At 40.4% G+C, this 12295-nt stretch overlaps 1 protein-coding gene across 2 annotated transcripts in view; it reads right to left on the minus strand.

The window, feature by feature from the left end:
- Positions 1-12295, minus strand: part of ell (elongation factor RNA polymerase II) — a 48476-nt gene that overhangs the window by 12520 nt on the left and 23661 nt on the right. Inside the window, exons 3-6 of one of the 2 annotated variants that reach the window (XM_085774069.1) lie at positions 3276-3397; positions 1705-1868; positions 543-793; positions 310-434 (exon numbers count right to left, since the gene is read on the minus strand). In XM_085774069.1, the coding sequence (XP_085630195.1) occupies positions 310-434; positions 543-793; positions 1705-1868; positions 3276-3397 (662 nt within the window). Of the gene's footprint in view, positions 1-296; positions 435-542; positions 794-1704; positions 1869-3275; positions 3398-12295 lie in introns of both variants that reach the window. The other variant, XM_085774068.1, reaches the window with a different exon arrangement.

A 12295-nucleotide genomic window follows, 5' to 3' on the forward strand; every position in this document is an offset into this window, starting at 1 on the left:
CACAACATATTACCAGCGATTTTCAAGTCGCAGTTCACATCTACTGCAGCGAATATACTTCTGTGAGTGATCTACCAGCTACATAAAAAACTGAAACTGAAGAAATTGTTTTTTATCCAGACCCGAGACCAATCTCTAATACTGTGTCTCAGCTGCAGGTGAACCGACTGGAGAGCGCAGCGCCATTGCTCTTTTTTTTAGCGGCACCGTCCTTGCAGATGCACACGCGACTTTTGTCGTTGTGTTTTCTGATTTGTCGTTGTGATTTCCACTTCAGGGCCACTGTAGTAATCCACATCTGTGACATACCTGAACAAGATTCTCTTGAGAAGCTGCTGGTCTCCCTCTGTGTAGCCCGGCCAGTCCTTCTGAATTTCCTTATACAAAAAGTCCTTCAATGTGAAGGTGTTGTCTCTCCCATTCAGGTTAGCAACCTAGAAATGCAAAAGAGGCACTGGTAAGTCTTCTACCACCTGTGGTTGAGAATAAAGTCTTATAAATAGGTTGTATAAAAAGTGTGTGTGTGTGTTTTAGATTATGACCTGTTGCAGGTGGCTGTCCAGTAAGTCTTTGTCTAATGGCAAGAGGCCGTCCTTCTGCAACCTCAGGATCAGCTCAGGCTTCTTGTAAGGCTTGAGGGCCAGCAGGTGTATGAGGCGCTCTCGGAGCGGTCTGTGCTGAGCCGTGGCTTTCTTTAGAGTACTGCTAGAGATGATGACAGGCCGAGATGTTCTCCGTAACGGGGCGATGTCTGTGAGGGCAGGTGCCGGTTTCCGGATCTGAACCTTTTTCCCTGAAGAGTTACAGAAGTATGACATTAGAAAGTTAGTTGGGTGAGGAATAGTCAAAGACTGTAGATTTAAAAGAGGACCAGGTTCGTCTGTTAAAAGTTGACTATGGATTGCCATCTATAGTCAATGGTCGCTACAATAGTGCTACTGAACTTGACTTTCTATTTGATTATTACATTAACCTTTCAGTGACTCTGTGTTGGAGTCAAAACTGGCCAATAAACTGTAGTTGGGAATAAACTATTTCAATGAGGCACAGGGCAAAGGGAAACAGAACAATGGGCAGAGGAAAAACTATTTGGACGAGGTGGGTCTGACACACATAAATCTTCTAAAGAAAACTCAACTCTGTATAGTTTACTTTACAGTTAATTTACAAGTTGTAATGAGAATTTCAGTTCATGATGAGAATTGCAATTGCAGGGGGAACAAAGGCTCTGGCAGAAAACAACTCATCAAAACGACCTTTGGGCAGCCAGTGCTGGGCTGTTTTCTTAGAAAAATATGGATAATCTCTCAAAAGACATATGTTTATTCCTGTCAGCATCTTTTAACTCAGCGACTGTTAATCGCAGGTGACTCACAAAAGATGAATCTTTACTGCTGCCACGTCCACCCAGACTCACCTTCCATTACAAACATCAGTTATTATCACCTTCTCCCACCGAGACCCTTTTTCAGGTGATTCAGAGGCATGCTGGCAGTGCGCTGGATCTCTGCCATTCAGCCCCAGACCCAAACAACCGTCTAGTCCACTATGAACCCATTTCACCACACAAACACATAGGTGGTTGGGTGTTTGCAGGGGACAAGAATTCTTCCAGTCTCCATCTGCATGCTGTGAATTCCCAGAAAATGCCTGACGACCCTGTGGCAATCATGGGTTAATAACATACAGTACCTCCGTCCTCACCTACATATCTCCCCCCAGGCTTGATGACAATGGCGCTTCTACTGCGAGTCTCCTCCTCCACCTGGGCCATGCTTTCTCTGGCCTTCTGGTAGGAGTCATCTGTGGCACATACTGTAATCTTGTCCTGGATCCCACCCAAACAATCCAGCTGAATGCTCCCTTCACTGCCAAAACAAATGGAGACGTTGAGAGAGGAAGACAGGGATAGAGTGACCAGAAGCGTCAGTAGGGAAAGAATAGAAAGACTGGAAGGGAAGCACTGCTTATTTTGAGGCTGCTGTGTAACTACTCTGTCAAATATTTGAAACACAAATTAATATCATGTTATATTCTAGAGAATACTCATTTAAAATACTTCAAATAAATCCACTATGAGTAAGTTAATTCTCAGCAGTAACCTTAAATCTCTCACTATTTGCAATAACCCATCTCTTCACTCTGCATTCCTGCCCGGATGAGCTCCATCTAACACACCCCGAGGGCACAACTATTATTTTTTCAATTTCCATCCAACTGTGGGTTCCCACAGTACGACTTAGTGCCGCATCAAATCCCATTCTTTCCCGACTTCCCGGATCTCTTTGATTCCCCTCCACTTTGATGAGCATTTGGCAGAAAATGAGATGGTGCTGGCGCAGTTGGTGGAAGCCTAGCTCTGTCATTTGGGTTTTAGATTGTAACTCAAGGTTGATTGGATCCAGTCAGAGATGCGGATGAACTCCACCTGACCCACTTGTTAAAAATATTTTCAGAGTAATGGGGTCAGAAACCTGACAGTGAGGGAAGCAGAAGAGTCTTGTTGTTTTTCATTCTGTTTTTCTACTTTCTTTCAGTTCAACAAAAGGCATCTGGTTCTATTCATCAGATTCAGCCAACAGTGTTTTTTTGTTGTTGCATATATTAGGCCAGAGAAAATTTGCAGACTGAGGTTAATGGGTTTGATGCATGGACAGGGATGGACCCACATGATAAACAGGTCCTCTGTTGTTGCAACTGCTGCCACAGAAACAGCCAGCACTTGCAGCAACTGAATAATTTCAATTTAGACTGGTGACACAAACGCACAGCCAAAACATATTAAAAAAACCCCAAAGTGCATGCACTGCTTTTGCTTTTGCTAGCTTCATCCATATTTTGTGCTGTACAAATGTATCTCTTTTCTAATACAATTTAGAGACTAGAGACATGACAGGCAAAAGGTCAATTTGGATTGGATTAAGACCAAACCTCATGCTGCATGTCACCTTTTCACAATGAATAACACAATGAATCGGGCAAGTCCATCATGTGTAAGGCACATTTCCATTTAATGGCTTCTACTTGGAGCCAAAGTGCACACTGTGTTGACCAGGGGTGGCTGTTAAGCATCTCAGTGAGAGACTTGGCGACTCACCTCAGGTCTCAACTATGTTAAACAGATTGTCTGCCTGGAAACACTCTGTTGATTATTTACACAGAGCTCCAAGACTATACAGTTTGTGGATTTGTGTTCCTGAGTAAGAAGAATTATTTTGCACACACTATAAATAAGAGAGGAGTGAAAGTGAGTGAGAGCCAGTGTTTGCTTTCACCTGGTGATGTACTGCTGGATGCAGTCGAAGCTGCCCTGGGGGTTATCTCTGCCCACATTTGACAGGTAGAAAGTAAACGTTTGCAGTTCACTGGAAATTTCTGACCGTGGTATTGAAATTTTCTGTTGAAGACAAAAAAAAGAAAAACATGAACATATCAAAACACTTGAGATATCCTTCCAACCTCTCAACATATCACCAGAGAGAAAAGCCACATTACACATTTGTGCTTAACTTTAAAGCACACAAATCAGCATAGTTACATTATAGACATTTGCAGGTTTTCATATACTGTAGTTTCTCCAGGCCATACATTTGTATTATTAATGCCATATAAACTCCTTCTAGCCAAGCCCAAGACAGAAGGGCTATCTGCACTTCACACCGCGTTTGTAGATTACCACATGCATTTTTCTGTTTGATGTATTTAGTGCTAAAAACAAACATTAGAGGTGTATACCTTAAAACTTGGCAGTGAAAATGCTTGACGCATTTTCCTGCTGGCATGAAAACAGTGAAAGCCTAATAAAATGCAGCTAAAACCCACGTGCTTCTCTTCTTCTATCTTATCTCTACGAGAATAGTTTACGCACTGCAGTGCGTTCCACTGTGCTCCCAATGTGTGATTGTAGGAAATCAGATTTGAACTGGTGTAGCAGAAGAACTAGGATAGGCATTTCTGCAGTCTCTGACCTTCAACACCATCATGCATATCCTATTCCACCTCCATAATTACCTGCCTCCCCCACTACAGGTGTTGCTTTTAGGCGACTCAGGAGCTGCAACTGGCTACAAACCTCTAATCATCTGTAAACTGCTGCATACTTTGTTTAAAATGGAGGGGAATATTTGACAAGTGACTACTGGGATGAGGATGGCACATTTTCACTCTAAAATACATTTTGCACTATTAAAATGGGGTCGGGGTTTTGGTGAAAATTGTTAATATTTTAATGCACTGAAAAGAAGTATGTCAGTAATATTCTTAGTGAGCAATATGAAAGGCAGAGCTGAGAAGTCACTGGGTGATACTGAAACGCTGTCTTTGCACATTTGAGTCTGCTATCCCTCCTTAAAATAGTTTTTTTTCACCCTATCATTAGCATGTGAATTCAAGCCTGAATTGATTTTAAAAGTTCTGAGGGGGTAAAAAAAAAAAAAGCTCCAGTGAATGTAGTTTTAAAGTGACAATAAGGCCAGGCAGCAGGTTGTGTTTCCAGGAGGCCCCGGCAGGTGGGCCCCTGCTCAGCTCTGCATGAATTCAAGTGGTGTCACAGCTGCCGACTATACACCACACTGAGCCAAGGTAGCAGCGGACAGCTGAAGTTACCAATTAGATGGGTTTTGGATCCCCAGTGCCGGTCCTCCTGACCACTGAGCAGCTCAGTGAGAACGACCTAACCTACATGAGAGGCTGAGCCTGTCACTCAGCGGCTCCTTGGTCAGGGCTGGGACTGACATGAGGTCAGGCCGTAGGCAGCTCAGCTCTATTTACCAAAGGCCTCAACACGTGTGAAGGCTGCAGGTGGCCAACTATAAATAAATACAATATCCTTTATTTGCCAACCTGGAAGATCTGTGCAGTCAGTTATCCATTCAGTCATAACATAAGAAACACACTGCCTCTGCTGCAGCCTACCTCATTGCTGATAGAGGTGAAATAATAAAATGATGATAATAGTTATTCATTTAACTTTGCATTTACTACCATCATTGTCACAATAACTTGTATGCCTTGTTAGGAGCTGACCTTCCCCAGGAAAACAAGACATTTACAACATTTACATCAAATTGTAAGCTCTGTAACCACTATCCACTGCTGCTTCAAACAGGTCAATTGCACAACAGGCAATGCACTCTCTGCAAATTCCTATTACCGTACATTTGTAGCCAAGTCTTATTAGTAACAGAGATCAACCAACCAGTTTTGCCACTGCTAGCAGTGGGAAAATAAAGTTATGATAAAACATCATGACAACATTACCAACTGAGTTGCATCTCTGAAATTAAAAGTGGTTTTAACAAACAGAGATTTCTTTAAGGCAACAACTTCAGAGCTATGCCCAGTCTCAATGGTGAAAACCATATTATAGGAACATAAACCAAGATGCAATTCAGGATTTGTGGGAAAAGATATGGAAGTGATACAAGCTCTATTAGGCAAGGCAAGGCAAGGCAAGGCAATTTTATTTGTATAGCCCGTTTTTACAAACAGTTTGTCTCAAAGGGCTTTACATGGCATCGTAACAACATCCTCTGTCCTTAGACCCTCACATCGACTGAGGAAAAACTCCATGGAAACCCTTTTAACAGGGAAAAGTCGGAGAAACCTCAGGGTGAGCAACAGAGGAGGGATCCCTCACCCAGGACGGACAGACGTGCAATAGATGTTGTTACAGACAAGAAAACAGTTTACAGTTTGTCACAGAATGTGCGAAATATGGAAATGTTAGCAGGAGTTGATGAAGGCAGTCTCTGGTGAGGGGAGGGGGCGGGGGGGGCAGGGAGAGCTGGCCAGCTCGATGGGATTTATTAATAAAGATAAAGTTATCAACAGTGATATCGTAGCATCGTGAACATACATATCATGTTTATGTGAAAATACAGAGGAATAAAGGGGACAGGTTGAATAGGAATCCAAAGATGATTAAGATTTAGAGGAACTGAAAGGCAAGGCACACGGGAGTGACTCAGTTGACTCACGTTGTAGAGGATAAAAGAGTGAGAGGCGAAAGAGGCACCAAGTGGCCTGTGCTCCAGCTTTATAAGCTTGAGAGTGTTGAAACCACAACACGCACACACTGATATAGTCATCCACGGCCATGAGTATGGCTTCCAAAGAAAATGGGTCATTATGATGAAAGCTGACACTCCCTGCTACTGTAAGTGAGTCGGACTTTCTTTACTGTGAATCTTAAAACAGGAAAACTGTGTCTGTGTATTTTTGAGTAGGTGTTACTGACAAGTTACTTAATTGCCAAGCTACATGTCTTACAGTTTTGATGTTTGAAATTTTACATTTGTAAAATCAACCGGAATAAATCTGAAATTAAATCAGAATAATTTCTTCAACAATTTTCTACAAACAAAAAGATATATTTGAATTTTAAAAAAGTTAGTATTAGTTAGTTATAAGTCAGTATTTAGCTAATTATCATTAAGCTTTTTGTTGACAGAACAGAACAAATAGTGATTGAACAGGGACAAAAAATAATTTTTAAAAATCAGAGGACCCAAGATTCACAAGTGACTGTAAACACTTAAGAACTTGGTGTCTGAGCTTATCCTTCCTTTCTATTCTAATGAGAAGCCAAACTAAACCGATCTCACCATCAACTCAACATGTTCAGCCAACGTCATGCAAACAGAAGTGTCAGATATGCTTTAAAATCTACAGCTGATACCACTTCCACTGTAAACTATTGTTTTCATGTTTCAGAAAACAGGGAATAAAAGTCAGAAATGAGAAGCACTTAAGGGACAGATGAAGAGTGTAAATAAAAATTAGAGAGAACAGCAGGTAAAGACCATCACCATTCATTCATTGTAACGGGCCAATCGTGCAGCAGTAAAGGAAAGAAGAGTGCCTCATCCACTACTCACAATTACGCAAACTGCACAACAGAACAGCCAGAATGATATTTGTAGGATAAATAATATCACACTGAGGTTTTTCTGTGTCATACATGGAAACATGCGTATGTTCTCTTTGCTCACTTCAAATTTGAACCCAAACCTGTCTGGAAAAATGCCTTGCATACTTTGTATGATTTTACTTTTTGCATTTCTTCCTTTCTAAAAAAAAAAAAACTCAGTCTGTGTGCGCACTTTGTCTGAACTCAGAGAGAGCTGTACCAGATGAATGAATATGAGTGAATGAATATGGGATCTCATTGTGACAACCAGGCCATCTGCTCTGTAATTTTGCCACTTTCACACTTCTGACTAACATTCTGATCTCAGCAGCAACAGATTTTGAGCCTGCTGCATCAATAAAATGCATTACTTTACTTTAGACAGCCTAAAACCATCAGATAATAACCATCAGCTCTAGCATCTGAGGTGTGCAACGGCAAACATGACAACACATGAACAATATGCGTGTCCTTTATGTACTCGTGCACACTAAAAAAATGAGGATATCTACAGAAAGGTTATGACTGATGCTCTTTATAAAGCACTGAGCATTCATACACAATGATTAAGTGTCACACTGACTGATTTGGCTATTTATACAACATTAACCTCCCCTTTGTACACAGGCAGTTAGAAACTAGATTTTACTACTAGAGATACAGAATGTGAAGAGTATGAAGAGTATGAAAGATGGAGTGTGGCTTTATGGAGGACTACAGTGTTCTGCACCGCTTCCTTCCCAGTTTTGCAACAGAAATATTTATAGCAGGATGGCACTATTACTAAAAAGGTCATTAAAGATGCAGTTGACATTGACATTTACTCAAAACAATAGTCAGATGTGAGCAATACCATGATAATCTCTCCAATATCTTTCAGCCAAATTCTTTAAGGCAACCTACACATCAACAACAAACAGAGCCAACTTACAAGGCTACTGCTGCCTGAGGTCTATTTATGAGAGTTTAGAGAGCAAGTAGCTTGGAAAGTCTTCGTTGGATTCCCCTAAGCAACAGTTCTGACCTTAAAATAAAATTCAAACAAGCTGCATGTATGGACAGAACAAGATGCTAGAAGGTGCAAAATGATGGTAGTGCAGCTGTCTGTATGCAGTTTTTGCTTGCTATACCTGTACAATAGAAATGACAAGTGTCAACTTTCAAGATGAAAATGATCATGTACCTGTAGAACAGTTAATGTTACATTAACTTCCTCCTGTTTCACTAACTTTAGCCTTTTACATGGGTAGGAATTAGCTAATTTGTGTGCTTTTTTTGAGCACCATTTTATCCACTGTTACCAGAAAACACATTTTTATACAAATTCTATTTGTTTCATATGACATAGGGCAGTGATCATCAACTGGCGGCCCGCGGGCCGAATCCGGCCCGCCAAACCTTCCAATCCAGCCCGCGACTGAGTTCTAATAGTTTACAAGTAGGCTATTATATTTCTCGGGCTCTGTGCGCCTGTAAGTCAATGCGCTGGGATTAGGAAACGCTGCGGTACCCAAAGCACTGTGCATGAAAGTTTAGGGAGCTGGACTGCAGGGTTTTCCCTGTCTGTCTGCAGAGGCGAGCTGGGTGAGTTTGGCCGCCGCCTTGGTTAAACCAGCCGGGTGTGCACGGGCGGGCCGTTCAGATGTAGCGTCTTTTGTGCACTCAAACCCATTCAGTGTAGATGCGCGCCATGCACGCTCTCAAAACAAAAACAATTCGGTAGCGGCGCGTGTTTGATGCCACTCGGTTGTTGTTTTTTCTGTACGTCCGTGGCGCACAGCTGCACGGAGCTGCTTCTCCCTCCGGCGTTGTGTCCCGGTTCCTCCTCGGCCTGTGTCTCTCCTACTGTTTCCCACTGAGCTCTGTGTGTGGAAAAACTTCGCCTCCCAGATGTAGAATGTGTATTACAGAGGAGAAACAAGCATTTTCAGGACTACTGACTTGTATCTTGTTTCCTCAGTCGATGTGAGGGTCTAAGGACAGAGGATGTTGTTACGATGCCATGTAAAGCCCTTTTAGACAAACTGTTTGTAAAAACGGGCTATACAAATAAAATTGCCTTGCCTTGCCTTGCCTTGCCTATCAATCAGAACCGATGTCAGCCTCCTTTCATATTTAGGCTGAAAATCACAGGGCAAGTCAGCAGTGTAAAGCTCCAGCATGTATCTGAAAGTCAGCTGTCAAGATTTTTCATTTTGTACCATACTAAACACCAAAGATGTGTATAAATGAAAATTATGAGCTTACAGGTAAAATAAAATATAAACAATTAATTATTAGGCAAAAAGGTGGATTTAATTTCAATCTCGGCCTATTTGAATGTCCGGCCCCCAAGGTGTCTGCTGAGAAAGATTCTGGCCCTTCGACAAATATAGTTGATGACCCCTGACATAGGGGTAAGAAATAATAACACTTTTCTAATGTCACTTCTGAGACTTCAGGATGTTGACTCTAATGCTCCGGGTGAAGCAAAACTGTCCAAATGGAGAAATTTGCACACACACCTAGCCCACATTTTATCAGTATGGTGCTAATTTATGCTAGAGCTTTTTTAATATCAAATTGTATAACCTCCTAATAACCTAGTGTCAAATCACACAAGGTCATGGAGGTGCAGGGTTGAATGTGGTGGTGGTGTCTGTATGACTGTGTAGGAGGAAGCAAACAGAAAGGGCCATGTCAGCAATATCTGCAAATAGCCTATTTTGACAATGTTTTGGAAAGCCAATACAATGACAATGGGCGAATAACTGAATGAAGCAGGCGGCTGAAACGTGCCACCACAGAAGAGCAAACAGATCGTCTATGCATGTCAGACTGGGCAGGCTCACACAAGTAAACCCTCTTTTGCTCATGCAGGAAGTTTATGCAGAAAACGCTTGTGAGCACGAGGATGTCTGTTGTCTGCACGTGGACAGTTAATTGCTCATACAGGTAGAACTGGCACCCATTTACGAGTTTAGTCAATAACAAGTAGGTACTAGTTTCAAAGAGAGACACAGGTCCATTCTAATATATGGATGGATATATATTCCAATATATCAATATAGTAAGGGCAATATATGAAAATCTGGGAACTAAATCCTTACCAAGAAATTTCTTCACAATTGTCTTTAGGAACGTGCGTAATATCATGTCTTAAAATGTTGAAATTCAACTCCCGTGGGAAACCCCCTCAAAAACTACTCAAAGTTGGGGTACCCGTAACTGGATTTTTGAACATTCCGTAATGTTAAATTTGGCCTTAAGTAACTTGTGAGGGGTCAAGCTAGGGGTTTTTCATGATTCTGAGTTGATCGCAAACATTAGTTTTACACCCAAAACACTCCTTGGTGGAGAAAAAACAGCCACACCCACTTTTCTTGTTCATCGGAACCCCCACTACCACCAATAGAATGTATTGCAGAGAAGCCATTCCTTATCATTGCAGAGGTTGTGTTACATAATATTACTAAATACTCAATATAATATAACTTTTATTCTATAGCCTTTTTTCTATAGGACATTATACAGACCCTCCAGGATTTTATGATGTCACAATTGCAACTATTAATGCAAATTCAATCATGAATTCTTTGGCCTTGCCACTGCAACTTTTCAGCAAATTTGCTATCATGGACCGCTGTGGCTAGCTGTTTTCAGCTGCCACAGTGTTTCCATTATGTTTTTTTTTGCATGTCTGTGTTTTTATTACTAGTTATTGTTATTGATAACATGCATAAAAAACTTAAAAATTGTGGTAACACTTTATTTGATGCCTATCTCAATAATGCATTATTATCATACTTATGAGTTATAATGCAGTTATAGCACTGTATAACTATAGTTATAAACACTCATAAATGATCATAATGCAACACACTATAAAGCATTTTATCATGACTAATAAGGTCAGGTATTATAATACGTTATAATTGTTAGTAACTCGCTGACAATGCCCACATTTATAATGCATTATAAATATAGTTATAATGTGTTACAATTGGCTTATAGTCGTGTATAACTATCATAATAAACACTCATAAATGATCATAAGGCTTTATAAGAATAAGCATAACACATCATAGAGCATTATAATTATAACATTATAATACTTTATAAAATGCTCTATAATGTGTTATGCTAAATGTTATAAAGCCTTATGATAATTTATGAGTATTTATAATGACGGTTATACACTTTTATAAGCCAATTATAACACATTATAACTATATTTATAATGTATTATCGACGTGGGCATGGTCAGCGAGTTACTAACAATTATAATGTATTATAATACCTGACCTTATAAGTCACAATAAAATGTTTTATAGTGTGTTATGATTATTGTTATGAAGTATTGATTATTGTTATAAAATATTATGATCATTTATGAATGTTTATAATTGTAGTTATACAATTCTATAACCACATTAAACTCATTGTATGGTTATAATGCATTATAGAGATAGGCGTCAAAGTCTTACCAAAATGGTTATTAGTTGGCTAACAGTAAATAATATGGTTAGTTAGCCAACTCCTATGTGCGACTGAATCTGATGACCATCTGACCATTTTATTTTCCTAAATGCTACCTGACTGCTCCATTAGCTATCAAACTAGGATAACATGGTGTAGGCCTATTGTCTTCACGAGGACTTTTGCAGTTAGGTTTAGGCGATGATCTACTATACTCAATAGAATACATTAGAGATAAGCTATTCCTGTGCATGACAGAGGTTTTCTTTAATGTCACATAAAACTTCTACTATTACTACTGAATACTTAATATAATTTATATTCTACCTTTTTACATTGTTGGACATTAATCTAGCACACACGTCAATCTCATGTCAAAAATGGGGGCCAGATCTGTCCTGCGATACACTTATATGGCTTTCAAGAAAAATATTATGTTAATAATGGCCCACCAATATAGCATTCACATTACTCACATTACAAATCCCATAATACACTACCAGCTAGGGCTGGGCGATAAACCGAAAATTTATCGATATCGAAATTTACGACGATAACCGACGTCATTTTGCCCAGGTCGGTAAATTCGGTTTTAAAAAAAGAAGAAAGAAAAAAAAAGAAAAAAAAAAGTCGTTTTTGTCTTTTTTGGCTGTGTGTGTAGGTAGGCTGTGTTCATGTCCCTTTAAGAGCCGTAGCCTACTCCGTGTTCAGCGTGTGTAGTCAGGTGACTCCACCCCATCCAGTCTGTAACAGGAGGGGACAGAGCCGGTGACACCGGCAGCAGCGCGGCGAGCGCGCTCACTGTTGTTATTTGTTCACCTGAGTTAATGACACACACACACCAGAGCAATGAGAAAATACCTCGCTGAAATGTCGGATTAAAAACGTGCAGCGTCGGTCGCCACCGTCACGTGATTTTGTCAACAG

The sequence above is a fragment of the Trachurus japonicus genome, chromosome 4, assembly GCF_045865225.1.
Source record: "Trachurus japonicus isolate A0001 chromosome 4, Traja_1.0".
NCBI lineage: Eukaryota > Metazoa > Chordata > Actinopteri > Carangiformes > Carangidae > Trachurus > Trachurus japonicus.